General features: G+C 34.8%; 1 protein-coding gene across 8 annotated transcripts in view; it reads left to right on the top strand.

Moving 5' to 3' along the window:
- The window catches only part of LOC116305110 (hemicentin-1), a 35,398-nt gene extending 15,567 nt beyond the window's left edge, over window positions 1-19,831 (top strand). The window contains exons 8-23 of one of the 8 annotated variants that reach the window (XR_016121639.1): window positions 149-415; window positions 2,430-2,699; window positions 2,863-3,126; window positions 3,422-3,688; window positions 4,876-5,139; window positions 10,082-10,330; window positions 10,504-10,604; window positions 11,063-11,121; window positions 12,491-12,636; window positions 12,912-13,112; window positions 13,344-13,377; window positions 13,955-14,156; window positions 14,754-15,169; window positions 17,776-17,810; window positions 18,440-18,466; window positions 19,612-19,683. Coding sequence is in view for 7 of the 8 variants with exons in the window: in XM_089039649.1 (XP_088895775.1) it covers window positions 149-415; window positions 2,430-2,699; window positions 2,863-3,126; window positions 3,422-3,688; window positions 4,876-5,139; window positions 10,082-10,330; window positions 10,504-10,604; window positions 11,063-11,121; window positions 12,491-12,636; window positions 12,912-13,112; window positions 13,344-13,377; window positions 13,955-14,156; window positions 14,754-15,126; window positions 18,440-18,466; window positions 19,612-19,673 (2,786 nt within the window). In the remaining variant the exon portion in view is untranslated. Of the gene's footprint in view, window positions 1-148; window positions 416-2,429; window positions 2,700-2,862; window positions 3,127-3,421; window positions 3,689-4,875; window positions 5,140-10,081; window positions 10,331-10,503; window positions 10,605-11,062; window positions 11,122-12,490; window positions 12,637-12,911; window positions 13,113-13,343; window positions 13,378-13,954; window positions 14,157-14,753; window positions 15,170-17,775; window positions 17,811-18,439; window positions 18,467-19,611 lie in introns of all 8 variants that reach the window. The other 7 variants (XM_089039655.1, XM_089039649.1, XM_089039656.1 and 4 more) reach the window with 7 other exon arrangements.
- The last annotated feature ends 2,358 nt before the right edge of the window (window positions 19,832-22,189 follow it).

The following is a 22,189-nucleotide window of genomic DNA, read 5'->3' as shown; positions in this document are numbered from 1 at the left end:
CCGTTACTCGGTACACTAAGACAGTGCTTTTTTCCCCCGGAAGTGTTATCGTGAAAAGATACAGGCTTTTTCCTATTAATTATAAATTAACTCCAGGTCATTCGATTTTCTATGCTAGTCATCATTTTTTTCAATTTCTTTTGTGCAGAACCACCGAAAATCAGTAATTGTACGATATACGAAGGCGAAAAGGGAAATGCTTCAGCAGTTGAAGGAAGAAATGTAACTCTGAGGTGTGATATCTCTGGTAGTGAGCCGTTAGACATAAGATGGACTAATGGACAGCAAGTGTGGAATGACAACACTGTCACATTTGAACCAGTCAACAGGAGTGATACTGGTACTTATAATCTGAGAGTGAGCAACGGAGAGGAATGTAACAAAGCAGAAACGAGTTACTACCTAGACGTGTATTGTAAGTAGAGCTGAAGTAAAGTTATGGGCTATTATTGAGTTTTTGGAAAGTATCCCAAGGTTTTTTTGACGTACGCATATAACATCCTGGGTAGAGAAATTAGTAAATTAAGATGTTTTTCACACCTTTCTGTTTCTCAGCTGCAAACGTTGTCTTCTTTTCTTTTCATGATTCCCCGTAATTCGATTCTCGCGATTTGTGTGTGTGTGTGTGTATTGTAACACTCTACTCTTTGGGTAGCATGGGTGGCGTTCGCGGCTAACGCGTCGTCTTTCACCGCTGTGAGTCCAACTGGATGAGCCCTGCGGTCGTCACATGAATTGAGTTTGTTTGATGTGTTGTTCTCTCCTATGCTATGAGGGTTTTCTCCGGGTTCTCCGGTTTCCTCCCTCCGTAAAAATCAACTCATGTAAGTTTAGCGTTGTGTGCATAGAGTATTGAATGTAGTGGTAGTGTGTGTGAGCGAAAAGTTTCCCCAATTAGTGCGAAAGCGCTAGAACTACTAGACACTTAAATAAAAGATTTTTTTAGATACAATAGAAACACGCGTATAAGAATCTAGATTTTCCATTTAGACCCCCTTTACATAGGAACCTATTTTATGCTAAAAATAGTCTTAAAAATATAAATCAAAGAAAATAAGCTCTATGAAGATTTTACACACAGTGCGCTGTAGATTTCATACAGTGTAGTTTTAAAGTTCATATATGTTTTTTTATTTGCTTAGATTTCAGTCATTTGGAGAAGATAAATGCATAATTTATACAAATAATAGACCACACCTACAAACAACGAATCGCTTTTTTTCTAATTATAAGAAAATAACAACCTTAATAATATACATAAAAAAGTTCTAAATTCTGATTGGCTGACAGCAGTGCAGTTCAAATGAAATACCAGTGCAAGAGACTGAAATACCAGTGCAGATTTCAAATTTATAGGATTCTGATTGGCTAAAAAACAATAGAAATTAAATTAGAAAATCAGATTATAGCAGTTGCCATAGCAACAGAACAGCCTTCGCGCAATTACGGACTTCTTGAAAAACAAGCTCGTGCAAATTAATTCCAAATTTAACTCGAAACCATCTTATTACCTTTACAAATAGCCTAATTTTACAGAAAACGCCATTTATATTAAGAACCTTTTTAGGCTAACTTAGAAAAATCTAGTTTCTTATACGTGGGTTTTTACTGTAATGTTTTCTTTGCTGCCGCGACTCTATGGTCGTCCTTTCCTTTCCTTTCCTTTCCTTTCCTTTCCTTTCTTTCTTCCTTTTCTTTTTATTTCTTCTTCTCTTCTCTTCTCCTCTCTTCTCTTCTCTTCTCTTCTCTTCTCTTCTCTTCTCTTCTCTTCTCTTCTCTTCTCTTCTCTTCTCTTCTCTTCTCTTCTCTTCTCTTCTCTTCTCTCTTTTTTTTTGTATTTTCTCTTCGTTTCTTTTTCGTTTCGTTTCGCTTCATTTCCTTTTCTTTTTTCTTATCTTTTTTTTCCTTTCTCTTCTCTTTTCTTGTCATTTATCTTCTTTTCTGTCATTTTCAGTTCTGTTCTAATATTCTTTGCTTTGCGTTGAGACAATGCTTATCTATACTAGAATCTTATGGTTAAAGTATAATGACATTTAACTTCGTATCGCACATGGATACAATAATAATAATAATAATAATAATAATAATAATAATAATAATAATAATAATAATAATAATAATAATAATAATAATAATAATAATAATAATAATAATAATAATAACGTTATTACAGTCTCTATTTCTACTAGCCGGGCACAAGTGCCCTACTAATCGGGGAGACAGGGATTTGCGCTCCCAGGGATTCAGAAAAAAATATAGATATTGCTAACATTGCGACTCAATTTTGAAAACTGGGTAAATATAATTGTTTTGATTACGCTCTGTTAAACATATACACCCTTAATGATGTCACTATTCAGTGATTAGTAACGTTTGATCTCACCATTTTGTGACGTTATTTTTTCTTTTCTTGTTTTCATTTATTTCAGACAAACCAGAAAATACAAAAATCAGCCATTCTCCAAACGAAACAACATTTTGTCTTGGAAGTCTCATCAACATTACTTGTACATCGAATGCAAACCCTCCTGTTGAAAAGTACTCTTTGTATCGAAACGAGGAATTAGTTCAGGAAAACAATGCTGGTCTATTCAAAGTGCTGCTGGACAAAAAAGGGATAAACAGATTTACGTGTGTACCTGAAAACCAGATTGCCGGACTCGGGGAAAGCAAAAGCTTAATTCCAATCAACGTTACAGGTGTGTATTGTCAATCCATGTAACACTGAAGCGTTTTTTTAAAATTTCATTCGCTGGTTGGTTAGTTGGTTTTAAAGGACAAAATAAAAATAAATAAATAAATGCGCTGCGATGCTTATCTGAAAGAGTAATCATTAATGATTTATTTCCGTTTCCCACGCAGAACCACCAAAAATCAGTAATTGTGCGATATACGACGGCGAAAAGGGAAATGCTTCTGCAGTTGAAGGAAGAAATATAACTCTTAGGTGTGATATCTCTGGTAGTGAGCCGTTAAACATAACATGGACTAATGGACAGCAGTGGAATGACAACACTGTCACATTTGAACCAGTCAGCAGGAATGATACTGGTACTTATAATCTGAGAGTGAGCAACGGAGATGAATGTATCAAGGCAGAAACGAGTTACTACCTAGACGTGTATTGTAAGTAGAACTGAAGTTGTTATGGACTATTACGGATTGCGTTTTTCGAAAGTAACTCAGGGTGTTTTTTATGAAGTGCACATGAAATATCCTTTATAAAAATTTTATGTCTTTCGTTTACTGGGCGTTCAAGCACTCTGCTCTGCTCTGCTCTGCTCTGCTCTGCTCTGCTCTGCTCTGCTCTGCTCTGCTCTGATATGTTTTCGATTACGCTTTGTTAAACATGGTACACTTGATGATATAATATATTAGTAATCATTTTCAATGCGAGTTTTTCCCTTTTCTTTTTTTGCAGATAAACCAGAAAGCACAGACATCAGCCATTCTCCAAATAAGACAGCATTTTGTCTTGGAAATCCTATAAACATTACTTGTACATCTAATGCAAACCCTCCTGTTGAAAAGTACTCTTTGTATCGAAACGAGGAATTGGTTCAGGGAAACAATGCTGGTCTATTCAAAGTGCTGCTTGACAAAAAAGGGACAAGCAGATTTACGTGTGTACCTGAAAACAAGATTGGAGTCGGTGAAAACAAAAGTTTAACTCCGATCAACGTTACAGGTTTGTATGATCAATTCATGTAACATTTAAAGCGTGGTTGTTCATAATGGCTATACGTTGTAATGTTAATTTCCCGTCATATGTCTTGTACTTACTGGAAAGCAAATACTAGAAAATGATCTTTTGGGATGAAAACTTTGAAACCTAATAGCTTAAGGTAATTCCATTGAAATAAATTTTGCCACTAACTTTTTCCTGAAACTTTGCATGGACATTAATTATGTTATGGACATTTAAAACCTGCAATGAAAAGATTGGGTCACCATTCTCGTTTTTTCGCTAGATGCTCTCCAAATGTCAATTTATGGGTTTTATAGTGAAATACGGTAGCAACCGGAAGCTGTAATCAAGAACCTTTATTCACAGTTAAAAGTACTTTCATATAACAAAACGTACTTATACCTCCAAGTTTACTAGATAATCTATACTATCAAATCCATCAAAGTCGTCACTGGATGACTATGATTTTTGAACTATAAGTGCAAAATGCAGGTATGTGCGCCTCTACGAACGTCCAAAAATTGCACATGTCAACTATTCCCATCAAGATATTTCAAAATCTATACAATATAAATTCATTCATATTTTAATATATAATGACAAGCATCGCATTTATCAAAAATCGGAAATAAAAAATGGGGGTCACCATTCTCATTTTTGATTTATCTTGAAAAAAACATCTCAAAATAGTCGAAAACTGACACTTATCTGATTGGAGACTGGGGCGAGTCAGATAAAAATCGCAATTTCTCTACTCAAAATAGAGAAAAAAGTGAACATTGGTTTTGAACACGTTTCTTATTTAGTTTCCGAAAGAAAAATGCCCAAACTTTGTTAGTTCTATGCTTTTAGTTGCATGCGCAGAAAAATGCGCAGTGCAAAACAAGGGAATTACCTTAAATGCAATAAAGAAAGAACGGTGAAACGCATTTCGACTCGTAGACACGCTTGAGCAACTAATTGAAAATAAGTTTTTTTGTTTTGTTTCGGTTTTTTCGTTATCTTTTTTAGTTTTTTTCCCTTTTTCTTTGTTTACTCAATACTCATGCTTGTGACATATCCCCATACATATATTAATCGTTATAGTAAGCCGATGTCTTGCTTTTACTATTTTTGTAAGTATTCTTTTAGGAGGGCTTGTCTTTGAAAGCGAATAAAAAAGAATATTTGAATTTCTTTCCATGCAGAACCACCACAAATCAGTAATTGTGCGATATACGAAGGCGAAAAGGGAAATGCTTCAGCAGTTGAAGGAAGAAATATAACTCTCAGGTGTGATATCTCTGGTAGTGAGCCGTTAAACATAACATGGACTAATGGACAGCAGCGGAATGACAACACTGTCACATTTGAACCAGTCAACAGGAGTGATACTGGTACTTATAATCTGAGAGTGAGCAACGGAGAGGAATGTAACAAAGCAGAAACGAGTTACTATCTAGATGTGTATTGTAAGTATACCTCAAGATACCGTTTTTATGGATCGAAAAAAAAAAAGCTGTGAAAAAAGAACATGTATTGCCTTTGCACTGCTGAAGTAATGACAAGCAGCATTTAAAACATCACGCTTACATTATTAATTCAGGAAAATTTCAGTGTTCAGTGCACAGATGCCTGAAAAGGTACATTGCTTCGAAATTAGAAGCAATTGTATGAAAAAGAGAACCCATGCCTGATTAACCTCGTTTTCGTGCTTCTGACATATTTCTACATCTACAGTCATTTGCCTCATTACCTTTGAAACTGAGCATATTTGTTAATTCACGTGTTCACGTGCAGTCTTTCAGTTGGTGTTACAGTCAAACCACCTCAAGCGTGAACACGTAGAGGTCTTTAATGACTTTAGTTTTGGATTCTTGATTTCATTATTCGATTCGAACAGTCATTATTGAAAACGAATCTTCAAAGCCTGGCATATACAAAAGCCAAGCATATATGCAACTGAAATGCAAAATATGTAAGGAATATGTAATATTAATGACTTACCTTCTGTTTTTGAGAGCCTACAAGAGCCTACAAGCCAAGTTAATCGAATTTTCAATTTTTTTTTTTTTTTTTTTTTTTTTTTGAATATTAAAGATTCGTTTTCATTAATGAATGTTCGAATCGAATAATGAAATCAAGAATTCAAAAATAAAGTCATTAATGACCTCTACGTGTTCACGATTGAGGTGGTTTGACTGTAAGATCCTTAACCAATAGCGCAGCACGCTGATTCTAAAAATAGCTTCAAGATTCGGACAAACAGTGCATTCTGTTTAACCGCTAGGAGGATTATACGAACCGATTTTATTATTTTTACTTAAAGTTACAATAATAACCCATGTAAACTAAGATCAACTGCGATCGGCTGTGAAAAGTATTTGCTGAAAGTAAACTTGTAAGTTTGCTTGTCCGAATTTCGCCTTTGTCTTCGTTTTTATGACGTCATGGCAGCGCTGCGCTATTGGGCCATTTGATTTGTGCAGATTAGGGCATTACCTTTTTGCATTGGGTTCATTGTTAATCATTTGATTTATTATACCCTCTATTGTACATTTCATTGTATTCGATCTGCGTGACAATCTACAAAAAAAAATCAGTCATCAGACATCTAATATGATCCCCGAGACTGTCGGTTGTAAAGGGCCTCATATACGACGAGAGGTCGTGTCGGTAATCGGACTGTCAGAAACAGCTAATAATCAGCAATGAAATCAAAGAAAATATGGAAAAGAAAACATCTATATCGAAGCCTGTTTGCTTTTGCTAAAATCCCGTGTGGTCACTCCGCCCTGGCGTTCTCATGGAAGAGATTGCCGATGAGTTCAATGAATTCTTCACATCTGTCGGTGAAAATCTGTTGTTTGTTGGTTCTCTCCGGTGCTTCGAGGGTTTTCCGGGTTCTCCGGTTTTCCTTCCTCCGCAAAAAAATTTTCAAATTTCTAAATTCAAATTTCAGTGGATTGAAGAGCCACACCGTTTAAATGCCACTGATAAATACTATTTATTATTTTATTTTAAATGCTGCACACCAAGATCAGCAGTTGGCGTTAGACTACGATCTACTATTCATAGTCCCGCCCAATCGCTCCTCCGCAGAGAATGAGGATCGCGATGTTACGTTTACATTCGATCGCGGTTCCTTGGTACTAGTCAATTACCATCACGAACATTCCAACAAACAAGGCTCCAGGGTACGATTAAAGTTAATACGAGAGTTATCAAGACGTGCCTGACGCCCATCCTATGTGTCATGACGGATCAGGCTGTTTAACGCCTCCCATTCAATGGGGTGTTTTATGGGAAAATGGAAAAGAGCCGAGGTGATTGCCCGTCTGAAGGAAGGGGACAATGAAGTCGCCGGCAACAATCGTGCCATTTCTCAACAGCCTGTCCTGTCTAAGGTGTTGGAACGCATAGTTTGATTGTTACCTCACGACAAACAACTTGCTTTCTGCTCATCAAAGTGGGAACAAAAAATGTCACACGAGGGAAACATTGGGGATTCTCTTCTCTAGCCATCTGTATAAGGCTATCGACGAGGAAAAAAATGACCGTCTTGATGATCGATTTGACTAGGGCATTCGATAGTGTCAAACCTCAGACACTGCTAATGAAACTACGAACTATCTCAAAGTTTCCGACTCGGCATTAACTTGGTTCCAAAGTTGTTTGACTGACAGAACGCATCGAGTACGAATCAACAGATGTTCTTAAACATAATATCTATTTCAAATCTATTTTGGGTCCATTGCCTATTTTACCTGTACATAAAAGACTTACCATCAGTCTTTAACATCTGCAAAGTTGAGTCCTATGCAGGCTTTTCCAAGCTGTTTAATGGAGGACTTGAAGATCGCAAGCAGGATCTAGTATATCTAGTTGCAGCTTGATGTTGTGAAAATCAACTCCTAATGTAAACTTTGATAAGACGTTCTGTGTGTTTGGCTCAAACAAAATCCAAATCCAAATTAAAAAGCTTCAGTATATGGCTCAGTAGATGGCATTTCTATCTGTATATATTGTATATTTTGAACTTAATTGTAGTTAGCCTTTTCATGTTATTGGCAATATATTTTTTTATTTTCATATTTTCATATTTATATTTTTATATTTTTATAATTTTGTAAATTAGATAATATGAAGAATCCATCCAGGGAACCTATAATAAAGCTTATTGTATTGTATTATTGTGCCCGAGCACGTTTTTGACGCGTTATTATCCTTGACCACAAGCAATCTGTGAATTTGGTAGGCCCTAAACTCGGTTCTAGACTGCTGTGTACTATTTTCGATATCAAAGAAAAGGTTTGTGAATTTTACCAGCTGTTAGTTAATGGTTGGTTGGATGGATGGCGATGATGTTCTCATCGTTGGCTTTGTAACGTTCCTGAATTTTGTTGGTTGAATCGAGGATTGGATCTTTGTTTTGCGTCGTCAGTCAAAACCTTTCTCCTTTTTAAGCATCTATCTATAAAGCAATCACTACACTTATCTTTGAGATAAACAATTCGTAATTTTTTTGCAAATATACTGTAAGTGAAGCATACACAATTTGTAAATGATCAGTTATATGTAAACTTTTGTAAAATACTTTGTAAAGGACACTTAATTCCCCACCGTAATATGTGATATGACAAAACTAGATGAATCCTCAAATTAAAACATTTTTGGTCACGTGATAACTTCATTAGACAGGGTCTTACGTCACACCGTCACACACCACACTGCCTCTTGTGACCGCTATGGTTGTTCTCACCAGCCTCCTCTATTTTCAAAGTTCCAGAGGAAATTATTTAGTCTCACCTTTGCTGTGAATATGCTTTGAATATTTGTACACAGTCATTGAGTATTGTTTGACACTGTGCGATTAATAACTGGCCACTTCGGTGGCCAAAATGTTCCTACCTGTTCAGGGGTATCGTTCTTGCTCTCAGCAAATATCGCTTCACCAATGCAATTCTGTTATACATTAGTTGTTAAAAGAGTGTAAATAATGTATTTTGAAAATTGTGTTTTATTTCTTAGGCGTTAGAATTATGATGTATTTAAATAACCATAAAAATAATAATAATGGTAAAAAAATAAAGAAAACAGACAAACAGGCAGACAGACAGAGACCGGCAGACTCGCTCACTCACTAAGATATTAGCAGATTGATATGTTAGAGTTAATTACCGAGAACGGAGGCAATAAGCCATATACATGTGTAGGTATGCCGTTCTCGGTAATTAATTATTTTATTTATCAATTGAGAAGGTTTTCTATCAAATGTTGCTCATAAATGCGAACGGTCTATATATAGTTATTAACCGGGTTTATAACTATATATTGACCTCGCATTTATAATGAGGGTTATAACAAAAATAAAGCCTTATGTATAACAAAGAAAACCGTGTCAATTGAGAAATAATTAAACAACAGACTTATCCCGAATTCGCTTGACTGACCGCGAAATAACGGTTTGAAGTCGAGATTGAACTTGATTCTTTTATTCATCAAGTTCAACCTCGACTTGAAACCATTGTTCAGTGACCAGTCAAGCGAATTTTGGATAGGTCTATCTATGGTCAATCGTCTTGGGTCGTCTGCTCGTCGATTTAGCTCTCGAAATTTTCTCGAAGATCTACGGCCAAAACCTTTTTCGTAATAGGAATTTGAATGTTAATGTTGCATCTGGGATAATATCTAGAACTGAGCATGCTCGCATACTTTCCGATTTATTTATATCAAGAGAACCAGGAAAGACAGGTTTAAGTAAAATACTTAAGTAAACGTCTGCACAAGGCTTTTAGTAATTTGAATGTTCATTTGTAGTAAGTGAAGTAAGTTCCTAAACAAGTTTGCCGAATCCAACTTATTAATTTACTCATCGATTTATCACTTCTCATATTCTTATCACTTATTTCCACAAGCGTAATCCTTTGTGCACTTCAATCCGAGATCACCTGGAAGGAAGTCAGTGGGATGACACAAACTATTCCAACTTGTTTTTCACCTAAATGTGTGGATTTGTTTTCCTACAAGCTGACCAGAGAAAAAAATATTAGCTAATCAGAATCGAGAAAATGTACGAAGCTAATATGTCACTTTTCCTCTTCAAATTATTGATTTCCAGACCAACAAACGAAATAAAAGAAATATCGTATTTAATACGAGGCTGATAACAGTGACACATTAATGAATGACACAAATGAGTTATTTTTTTATTGCAATGGCAGGGATGTTTGTATTTTTTGCTGGTCCATTTTAGCAAAACCCATACCATACCATACCATACCATTCATATTTATTTTATTCGTTATTTTTTATTATAATATCATTATTTCTAATAGTATTATTGTCTTCGTGCTTGTTGGTCCCCAGCTGCGAACGTCCTATAGCGCTGACACGTTTTTTTTTTTGTCTTAGATTTTGATGAGCCAGATATCTGTAAAAACCAGACCTCGATATTAATAAACAGAACACAATATACCCTAAATGTCACTGGAAATCCACGACCGACAATCAATTGCAGTCTTGCCGGTAACACCTCATCTCCACCCTATGCTGTCTATAAAAATGGGACATATTTTGTGGCTTATAACTCAAACAAGGTTGAATTGGTTTGTGTAATTGACAACGCAGCAGGCAGTTGTAGCTTTACTTTACATAAACAATGTAAGTGATATATCTATAAATATAGTATTTCAAATTCCCTATAAGGGTATATTGACTTTGGAAGTCAAACAACCCTGTAAAATTTTCGATAAACTTAAACTTTTGATTTCATCATTATTGTAAACACCATCACCATTACGTTTTTGCAATTATTATTATCTATTTGTTTTTAGTTGGTGCAACACCTTGGAATTTCTCCCTCATTATTACCAATAGGAGAATTAGAAGAGAGGTCAATGCAGAGAACGATCTAAATGTTACAGTAACAGTAATGGTAAGTTGTCGTATTTTGCTAGTATATTAATTCTTTATTTTCATTCATTTATTCTTTCATTATTACAATAAGTGAGAAACTCGCTAAGCAGCTACATAACCCACACTCACTCATCGTTAAAAAAGAGACATTGCAACTCCTCGGACATAAACTTTAGGCCTGATTACACGGAGCAATTTTATGTGCAAGTTGTCTCTCAACGGTGTTGCGAAAGTAGAATTCGGTTCTACTTTTGGCAACAATTGAGTCTCCGTTGCACCGCGGAGACAATCTCGCAACTTGTGTCGCAACCCCGTTGCGAGACAAGTTGCAGAGAAAATAGCTCCGTGTAATCGCGCCTTAAGTTTATGTCCAAGGAGTTGCAATGTCTTTTTTATTGTTGTGTTGCTATGTTCTGTTTTATGATTATTATTATTATTTTGTATAAATTCGTTGTATTCTTCTTCCTTTTCTTGTAGTTACGAAATATATATCAAGAAAAACCGTATTTTAAAGATGTGAAAGTACTAGGATTTATGTAAGTCCCCTAAAGATGTGGTAATGCGAGCAACAAAAATCGTTTAACTTGTCGCGCAGCATTGTTCCGTTGTAAGCTGCAGAGTGACTGTTGCTCGTATTATCTCCCGAAACAACAACAAAATTTTGTTGTGCGACTTTGTTGCAGAAGTAGAAACCCTTTCTGCTTTCTGGAACAAAGAAGAATTGTCGTGCACAGGGGGGTAGTACGAGCCACATCCGCTTTGTGACTTGCAAGGCACTGAATGTTGCGGCACAAGTTCAGGGCACGATTTTGTTGCTCGTATAACTGCACCCTAATCCTGATAAGCATTACCTAATCCTAAGCAGTACCCAAAGATGTATCTCGTATCTTTCTCGTGTCTAATATCATATAAGCTAGTTGACAGAATAATTGTTAACAGTAATGATGAAAAGGTAAATTATACACCGTGAAAAGATGAAAAAACTTACTGACGTTTCGGACGCTAGTCCTTCGTCAGAGTAAAAGAGAAAGAAGTGGTAGAAAGGAGTGTGTATATATGATAGAATAAGACAAAAGAAACCAATGAGAGCAAGGTAGGCAAGGAAACAAAAACAAACAATCAAAAGACAAAAGAAAAGGTTAGTTGAAAGTAAAGCGTTCATTAATCCCGTTGGGACTAAGAGTGCCCAATAGGTTGAGGGCATTTGAAAAGTTGATTCGCATGAAAATACAGGAAGCCCGCGCTGTTGTTTTTGTCATGCTGTTGTGCCCATCAATCGTAAAACTAGTGTAGACAAGTCTAGTTTTAATGCACGTAGGGTAATCATTTATTTGAATTGTGTTCTGGTATTATTAATGTGACCCAAGCAAAGAATCACATAATACCATCTGAAATTGGAAAGCATTATGGGCAAGCTGAAATGTTCAGTTATAGGTTGTAGCTGTGTGGTACTTAGTCAAAGTCGTTTTTGCAACGTATAAAAGGGGGAAAAGGAATAAATGATATTCTCATAAATTAATTCATGGAAAACGTTTCCAGGAATTTAGGAGCATTAATTATCGAGAACTAAACTGCTCCTTCGTCTCGAGATATACGTAATATTTTGTGAGTATGCCTTTAGTTGAAAAATCAAGATACTGCACGAAATAAGGACAAATAAATAAAAATAACTTTTTTGAATTAGTCTTTTCAGTTGACGTTTTAAACACGTTTAGAATTCTAGCTTTCGGCTGTTTTGTTGTTACTTTAATTAATATCTCAAGAGTCATGTGGTTGCACCCCAGAAATATCATGTTCATGTTTTTTTCACTCCTTCTTACTGTTAATCACGATTTAGCTGAGATTCCCTCCCTTTGTTCCATGTTTGTCTAGGTTTTCTTTTTTGTGACATTTAATATTTTGTAGTTCTAGGCAAGAGAGTGTAATCGTGAATTTTCAACTCATCGTCGTGGGAGCTGCAGCTGACTATCTCCATCCCCTCAAAAACGCCGTTATTGAAAATTCCCCTAAGCTTCGTGGGTTAATTATCGACTTAAACAGCATTCAGAATGGTTAGTACCATATGACTTAACGATTTTATATTATATCAAGAGTTGATCGACTTATTTTAATCGATTTCATTGGCAGACCGTAAATATTGTAATTTTTTTCAACCAATCGAATTATGAAACGCAAATAGCATACCAATGACGTATGGGCCTCAACGGCTTCTAATCACAGTGACGATGATGACGATGATGATGATGATGATGATGATGATGATGATGGAGAGATGATAATGATGGAAGTGGTAATGACGATAACTAGAATTTTATTGTCTCCATAGGTTTATTTAGACCAACAACTCCCCCTACGACGGGAATTAAAAGTACAACACTGTCGACTAAACCTACAACATCATCCTCTACAAACGATGAGATTATGATTATAGTTATCGTTGTTGTGGTCGTGGTCGTTGTGTTACTTATTTGCATAATCGTGGTGATTGTTTGTTACTGCAAAAAGAAAAGGCAAAAGGACGGGGAAAGTAAGTATTCTTTTTACGAATCTTTTACGTAGTCGTACTTCTTTTAACCTTTCCTCCTTCATTGTCCCCAAGTTGCTTTCTTGTTCTTTCGCGTGTTCTTTTGTTTGTTCTCTTTCTCTCCCTCCCTCCCTTTTTTTCTTTCCCTTACTCTTTCTATCTTCTTCTTCCCCCATCTTACAAGTTTATTTTTTGGTTGGCTATGTATGAATACTATTTTTAATATTCACCTAGACTGTGTTGTTGTGGAAGAAGTTGTCGCTGTAACGTAAGTACTTACTTTGTTAAATTTAAGAAAAAGAATAGGATTCGTAATGTGTCATCATAGGAATAACAGCAGTAACATCAGCGGTAATTGCTGTATAGTAATGGTAGTGAGAAGGGTAGGTATAGACAAGTAGAGGTGTCGGTGATAGAAGTGGAAGTACTAGTTGTGCAGGATACATTTCTGATAAAAATATATACTTCACCTTGATGGTTATTAGCCTGATTACTGTATTTTGAAATATTTGAATAAGCCTCAAGTCCAATTTACTGAAAAAGAATATTTTTCCAGGGGGCTTTATAGAGGAAACATAGTATTTATCATATTTTTGTTAAAATGTCGAGAGAAAAAAAACTTTTCATCTGGGGCAGCTGCTATGCAGTCCATGTATGACCCCGGAGTACAGCTCTAACCAGTTGAATTAGTTAGGGTTGATTTGAAAGGAGGAAGGAAAAACCGGAGTCAGGAAGAGAGCCAACCAACTCAGCTCCCATGGGGCGACTGGGATTCGAACCCCGGACCTCAGAGGTGACCACTACCACTTTTATCTTTCAAACATAACTTTTCTTATGAAACACAGAGCCGACAGGAATGAGGAGATTGGGGCAAGGGACAATGGTGGGTTTTCTCCATCTGAGTATGCTCATCATGGACCATCGCATTTTGATCCTGCTTATGATTCAGTGGAAACGAGGAAGGGTGCAAAAGACAAGAATGACAATCAAACACAATCTGGAGGTGAAAAAGTGGAGCCTACGTATGCTGCAGTAGATAAGACCAAGGTATGATGCAGTGTTAATCTATGTACAGCACATGGGCCATAGAAGTTTTAAGATAGCTAAATTAAAATGTATTTCCCCTTTCTCTATGGGGATTTGCAAGGACAATTTCTTATTTGCGATATCTACCCAATTTAGAGTTCACCTTCTTGATATCCTACTATTTACATTCAGATGCTTTTGTTGTGCTACGTATCCTACTGTTAATATTTCTAAAAGTTCTTGATTTCCTTTTTTATCTACGGGATTTCTTTTGAAGTCGTAGATACTATGCCATCGCAGTCTGTAAAACTGCAATGTACTGTAATAGATCACCTTAAAGCTAGCAAATGAGTTAAAATGAACTCCAGAAATGAAAAGATAACCTGAACTTTAGTAAGAGGGCGAAGTTTCAGCTCCAAATGTTGACTATAGAAGAAATGACATGAAATATAAAGTCAAATATTTACAAGGCTGTGTATGGGAAAGTGTTGGCTGGTAAGCTTTTGCCATCCAGCGCATTTTCCCATACAAATCCTTATAAAACATTCAATTTTATATCATGCCATTTGGATATACAGAATTGTTATTTTATTGATTCTTTGCTTTACTTGAATGTAGAAAAATAAAAGGAAGAAACCTGATGAGGTGACGTACGCAGCCTTAGGAGACTTTCAACCACCAGGTGGTCGTGGTGGCATTGTCCTTGAACCACTTCCAAAGGGTCAGCATACCAAAATGCCTGAAAAGTACGAGGAAACTATCTACTCGACAATTATTGGAACTAAGAAACCGGCTAGTGGCAATGAGAGGGCTGCTGGTGCTAGTGATAACATCCCTTTGTCTGATATGCATGGTCAAGGTACTGAGACAGAGTCAAAGCCTTCAGACCAGACTGCAGACCCAGCAAAGCAAAATGACCAGAAACCAGCCACCGATGGAAAAGAAAAGCCACCGGACAATCAAGGGCAGCCTCCGACCAAAGAGGATTCTGGTAAGGAGGAATCAGACTCAGCGGAAAGTTCAGTTACCAAATTGTGAGTTTTCGTAAAACTCGAAAGTAATAAGGTTGATTTGCGGCTCACTCTTCCTCTTCTTTATGATTGTCTCATAAGCATCTTTTTCGTGTTGCGTTATCTGGAATTTCTTCAAACTTGTTTTAAAAGTTTTGTTGTCGAAATATTGCTTCATTAACTAGATTTCTTGGTTCTTTTTCAACGTTCCTTGCGTTGCTATTTTCGTTGTTGTTGTTAATGTTGTTTTATTTGACACTGTTAATGTTTATTTACTGAGATTCTCTGTCACACGCGACCAACTCGACCTTCATCACAAAAGAAATTTGAGTTTTGGTGGTCGCCATTCAAAAGGTTTTTTTCATGTCACAGGATTCCGGCTACGAATTTCAAGCACTTTACTGCAAATCTATCGGTATTGGCTTATCTGATCTTGAACACACACTCAAATCATAGTAAATAGCGATAGCTTTGCAGTCAAGCGTTTGAAATTCGGAGCCGGAATCCTGTGACATTTAAATATATATATATATCCCGAGCGAGAAATTCACAGAGACAAGAAAGAGCATGAGATAAGGGCAACTGTTGTTAGCATGTGTTCACGTGAGTATTCCCGTCGTTCCTGCTATATAAACCAATAGAAACTATAGAAACCTTTTTGATTGGAGTTCACTAAAACTAGATTTTTCGTTTGTTATGAAGGTCTCGTTGGTCGCGTGAGTGGGAATCGCAGTATTGCTGTTCAGTTCCAGTTAATGTCTTATTTTTAAGACTAAAAATTAAATTGATTACAATTTTCATATAAATCAAAACAAAAACTGCAATGAAATGAAATTACGATATTTCCATTTATATAAATTCTTCTGAATTTTTGATATTCAAATTTCTAAAAGAGTAATATATAATATATATATATATATATATATATATATATATAAAAGAGTAATATATAAAAAATTAATATCGTTTTTTTTTTAATTACATTAATTTTGAATAATATTTTGAAAATTTCTGCAGCAAATAAATTTATTAGATCATTTAAAATTTCATTAAAACGAATTTCTAATATCCGCGTTTCTTAATTTTCTTTTAAAAAAGATGTACTCGTTAAATTATTTCATATAAAACGAAAATAAATTGTATTTGCAATTTTTTATTCTTTTTTCGTCTTACATAGTTTTGCAATCTAACTAAACACTTTTTTTTTTGCAATCCAGACCAAGTGCCCTTAAGAATAGAAATATTTATTTAAGCTATATCAATATTGCAATTTGGAAATCTTTGCTGGCAAGGAAAAGAAATGGTACTAAAGGGAATGACGTATGGGATGAAATGGGAAACACTGATTATCTCTATCGAAAACATATTAGCTTATAAATATATCTAAAAACATCTTATTGCTAGAACGTTATCATATAAAAATAAAACTGAATAACAAATTGGAATTAAGAAGAGAAAAGTAGAATAGTGTTATTAAGATATGCAGTATTCATTCCAAGTCCTTCGATTTAAAGTTTTTTGAAACTTAAAATAAGTTTTGTACTGCCATGTTGCGATTCGTCGGAGAAATCATATTATTCTACCATTTAATAAATCTTTATATAACAACAACGTTCTTGCGTTTAGGTATCATTAATTTGAGTTTTCAAAGTAAACCATTGTAAATTCAATAGAATAACAGAAAACTTATATTTCATACAGTTTATTAGGGGATGTCGTTTGGAGAGAGAGAGGGTTGGGAATATTTTGAAATAAATAATAACTAGCATTAATTTTACCTTGTATATGGCATGGTGCTTAAAAACTAAAATAGTATGGAAAAAACAGACAAAGTGTAAGTTAACGAACATTTCATTCATAAAGCACTAATCTTGTTTGTTAAACTGATCGTATCCTAGCATGGTTGTTGCTTGGGAATTAATGCTTTAAAATATCATTTAACTAACAGAGACTTAAAGACTAACATTTAACAATAAATCAACCTGAATTCCCAATACACAGAACTTTCGTTACATTCAAACATGACCTTGTCTTGCTTGTCTTTACCTTCTGTTGTCGTTTTGTTAGTTTGATTGTTTGTATTTGTAGTTCCTGTTTTCTGTTTTTCAGTTTTGACACTTCTCTGTTTCGTTTTGTTATTGTTATTATTATTATTTTCTTTTTTCTTTTTACTTTTCGCTTATTACTAAAATGCAAGAGCCTCAGCATGCAAATTAATAATGCAAATGAAAAAATGCTGCACAAAGTTGTTTAACTTGTGAAAAATTAAGTTTATTAGTATTATATTTGCTTGGCTTCTACTGTAAAAGTCAAGTTAACTGCTGATGTTGCATCATTTTTGTCCTTAGCCGCAATCCGAGTCAGGCAAAAGAAACAAATGAATATAAACGACGTCGTATCTGAGAGCTGTTTTTTTTGTTTCTATGACAAGAGGGAAGGACATAAAGTAAAGGAACGCAAAAAGAAAGAGAGCGAAGGGGGGAAGGAAGAGAAAAACAAAAAAAAAGGGAAGAAAAAGCATCATTGCTACACTATTTCAGCTCTTAATATTTTTTTTTGTCTGACTTGGAAGCCATTTGATAATGCGTTGCAGTAATAATTTTCTCTTTTCTTTCTTTAATGCTGTTAAGGTTGTGATGCACGGCAAGTATATAATTAGCAGCAGGTGCATGATTTAACATAATTATTTATTGATATTAAAATCGTTATTTTTCTCATTACCCAAGCCTCGATCATCCAGTTGCTATTTTTTTCTTCCTTGATTTGTGTCTGAGAAAAAAGGGGAATTAGATACTCTATAAAACGTATGCTGAGTGCAATAAATTATCGAGTGAGAGGAGGAAAGAGGTTAATTTCAATTCCACACTCTAGACTAGACTATTGTTAGTGCCCTTGCTTCTGATCGTTCGCATACAATAAAAAAATGAATTGTTTCGTGAAGGTCATTGACGTTCACTCAAGACAAAAATTTTAACAAAATAATACACACAGATATTAAACAAAGAATGGAACAAAAACGAAAAAAAGGAAAAAAGGAAAAAGAAAAGGGAAAAAAATTTAAGGAGGAAAAAAAAGACTCAAAAGAATCAGAAAAAATAAATAAAATAAAGTCAGCTTTGAAATTTTTTATAACCAAATATTGGAAATGTTCAATTACAGGAATTAATTTAGATACTTTTGTTTCATGGAAAATAAATGATCAAGGATTGGGTACATTCACGTTCTCATTGTTTTGTCACTTTTTAAATGGTATTTAAAATGTAATAATTATTTTAATATCTCTTTTCCACATAGCAAAACCTCTCAGCCCGAATCATCCTGGTAAATATAACCTACTAATTTCTTTACTTTTTTTCTCCTTCCCACTTTTTTTGTATTTTAAAGTGTTTGTTTGTTGTTTGACTGTTGTGTCTGTAATTGTTGTAAGATAACAAAAACCAACAAAAAAACTAACGACTTTTCTTCTGTAATATATTTACAAATTAAAGTAGAGCAACAAACTACCTCATAACTGCTAATAATTTTTTTGCACATCCTTTAACCATGAGAGTAATTTTCCATTTATTAATATGTATAAGACTCAGATTACACAGGAAACTTTTTATCTTTTGTACCTTTTCAGAATACAGTTCTCTAAAATGTAGAAAATGGCCAATTTACTATGGCTCTCTTTTACGGTTATGCTGTGATATTTACATTTATTTTCAAATGCAAAAATTAGAAAGTGTAATCGGAGTCTTATCAATGGACTATTTTATTTTGGTTGCAATGTTTCTACTTGAAGGATATCTCTAAGAATTATATTTTATTGCGTAATATTAAAGGTGCAGTTGCTATTGTCTAACTTGCAACTTGTCTTGCAATTTTGTTGCAAAGCTGCTTCTGGATATAGGGTAGTCTAAAACCGAGAAACGTTTGCAGCCGAGCTAAATGTGTCCATTAACACCATAAGCACCATTCCATATATTTTGGGATTCTATTCTATTCTATTCTATTCTATTCTATTCTATTCTATTCTATTCTATTCTATTCTATTCTATTCTATTCTATTCTATTCTATTCTTTTTATTTATTTATTTATTTATTTATTTATTTATTTATTTATTTATTTATTTATTTATTTATTTATTTATTTATTTATTTATTTATTTATTTATTTTTTTTTAATTTTAGTTTTAGTTTTAGTTTTTATAATTTAATTTGATTTAATTTTAATTCGTTTTTATTTTAATCCTATCCTATATTATCCTATCCTTTCCTATCCCATCCCATTCCATCCTATCTCGTCCAAATTCCATCCCATCCTAACCTAACCAAACCTAACCTCTTCTATCCTATTTTATTCTACTCCCGTTTTCCCCTTTTTAATTTGTTTCTTTTTCTTAATATATAATTTAATTAATGATATTAACCCAATATATAATCAATATTTGATGTTCATTGATGATTTCATTGTTTTTATTTAGCTGATTCTTTACCTGATTTGAATTGTCGAAACAACACAACCATGACAACAGTCAGCCTTTAAAATGACGAAGACAATCTACCGACTTTAACGTGAATCTGACCAATGACAGCCACGAACCTTGGAAATTTCTACCAGCACAACGAACAAATCAAAATCATCAATTACGAACAAATGTAGTCGTAAGTTTTAATAAAGAGGAGGCACATCACATTTTTTTATATTTAAACGAAATAATCCACTTAGCCTTAGCGATGAAGGACAGCTGAAGAATGGCGATGTATTTATTGAATACTCTGTCATTTTATCAATAAATAGTTTTTTTTAGATTTATAAATATACTTTACTTTATAATTTAACAATTAAATTGCTTTAAATGCCATAATGTAAATTCTAGCAATATTTTAAAATGTGCACAGACGAAACATTGAAACCTATAATGTGCAATTTGTTAATTAAAGCCATTTCATTTGAAATGAAATTATATGAACGACGTGAATGGTTGAAAAAAAATATTCACCACAAGATTTGCCGAATAAGTTTCAATGAAAACTGTTTGCACTTAAAAAAGGCCGTTACACTGCAAGTTAGACGTCAATTAGTGTCCACTGAACAAGACGATAGAATTTGACTGCAAGTTGGATGACAACAAGTAGCTTTGAAAAATGTCCTCAAATTCTGTACCCTACTCAAACAATTGGTTTAAATTAGCATATTGGCACATCACAACGCCTTATACCTCTTTGATCCCTGCTTGCAATATTGTCACCTTAATGCTTCGTACTTGCAATATAACGAGCTCTCAATAAATTTAGTTATAAATCAAATGCTAAGCATTAGAAGTCGTTAAATGCACGTTAAAAACGTAATCAATAATAAATCAATACAGTGATATCACTTAAAACACATAGCGAACTTAGAATTTTATTACTAATAGACAATAATAACTCTTAAAAGAATATAGATAATAGTATAATTATTTTACTGTATTGATGTAATACACTAAACAAAACACTTATAGAAGTAGTATAGGGAATGGGGGTTCCAGCGCAATCTCAACACGGGCAAGACCCGTGTCAAAAATCCACCTACGGACAATCCCCACTCCAAGTGTGGTTGGGGGCAACAGCGCAAATATGTTAGTCTATATATGGAGTGCGAAGAATGTAAAGAGTTTGTTTATGATTTCTGTGTAAAGTGCTTGAAACCCAAGTTTGTACCTACTAAACCAAATAAGTATATTTGTTGTGACAAGAAAATGCAAATAGAAGACGACACGTCAGCACAGTGTTACGAGTGCGGTAAAAATATTCGTAATGCCGTGCCTTGTGCTACCAGGGAACAATATTATTCCAACGGAGGTCGTAAGAAGACGCCATACAAAAGAATAAAATACTTTAGGGACTGGATGAGTCATATCCAAGGTTATCGACCGGTATATTTAGACAACGAAGTAAAGAAGAAAATCATAGACCATTTAGAAGAGCCAACCCCACAAAGTCTACGGAAGACATTGAAAAAATTAAAACTAGGGAAATATTACAAAGCTATTCCCTATCTTTTGTCTGAAATTACCGGTAAGTGTATTCCTCATGTCCCAGATATGCAAAGGGCCGAGTGGTTATTCTGTCGGCTGGATAAGGATATTCCTTATTACCCTGACGTAATCTATGAAATATTTTACAAAATTGACCCCAACCACCCCCTGTTAGGATGGATTCCAAGAAGATAGTGGACGATTACGTCATATGTTTTCAGCCAATCAAAACCTTCACAATTTTCTTTCACATTTGTGAAAACGTTTCACATTTGTGAAATAGATTTGTGAAACTAATCTGCATATTTTCTAGACTGACGTTCGATATGTAAATAGAATCCCGTCACGCTCTTTTCGAAGCAGATGTTTACTGAGCAAGCTTTCTTTGAAGCTCTTCTTTTGCCTCCTGGTAGATCTTTTTGCGAGATTCCTCGGAAAGATCTTTTACGACTGTTTTTTTATTCCTTATGTCCGTCTTTAATTTCTCGTATTTGTCTTCTTCGGCTAAGATAAGCGAGAATTCTACGTCGTCTATCTTTCTGTCACGCAAAGCCTTTGAGACAAGGTCGGTAATAGTATTTACTTTAGCCCTAGACAGAGCTATTGTCGTGTCATGCTTGGATATTTTCGTGGATAGCTTTTTCATAATACCCGTAGCAACAGCCGAAATGATACCACAAGCTGCCCCAACGCCGGCCAAAGGAACTCCAACGATTATTCCCGGCCCAGTAAGCGAAGTAGCAACGCCAGAGCCTGTTAACGCCACGGACATGGAGCCGGAAGTTATCGCGATTTTATGTAATATGCTTCGGGCTCTAGCATACTTTTTCCTGACCTCCTCATAGTGCTTCGTTTGACCCTCTAAGTAAGCGAGGATTAGATTTGCCTTATTCAAGCGGAAGTTCTCGGCATTCAATTCATTGGGTTTTGTAGGTAAATCAGGATAGAGTGGAGGTGCTGATGGTATAACATCCATTATATATACTAATGTACGACGCTTTTGGAAATAACGTAGAGGAGCAGCCACATCACGATAATCGAG

The sequence above is a fragment of the Actinia tenebrosa genome, unplaced genomic scaffold (genome assembly GCF_029948245.1).
Source record: "Actinia tenebrosa isolate PJP-AT-01 unplaced genomic scaffold, QUT_ActTen_1.0 PGA_scaffold7__59_contigs__length_16204524, whole genome shotgun sequence".
In the NCBI taxonomy this organism is placed as follows: domain Eukaryota; kingdom Metazoa; phylum Cnidaria; class Anthozoa; order Actiniaria; family Actiniidae; genus Actinia; species Actinia tenebrosa.
The sequence above is the reverse complement of the archived record's forward strand: the minus strand, read 5'-3'. Positions and strand labels throughout refer to the sequence as shown.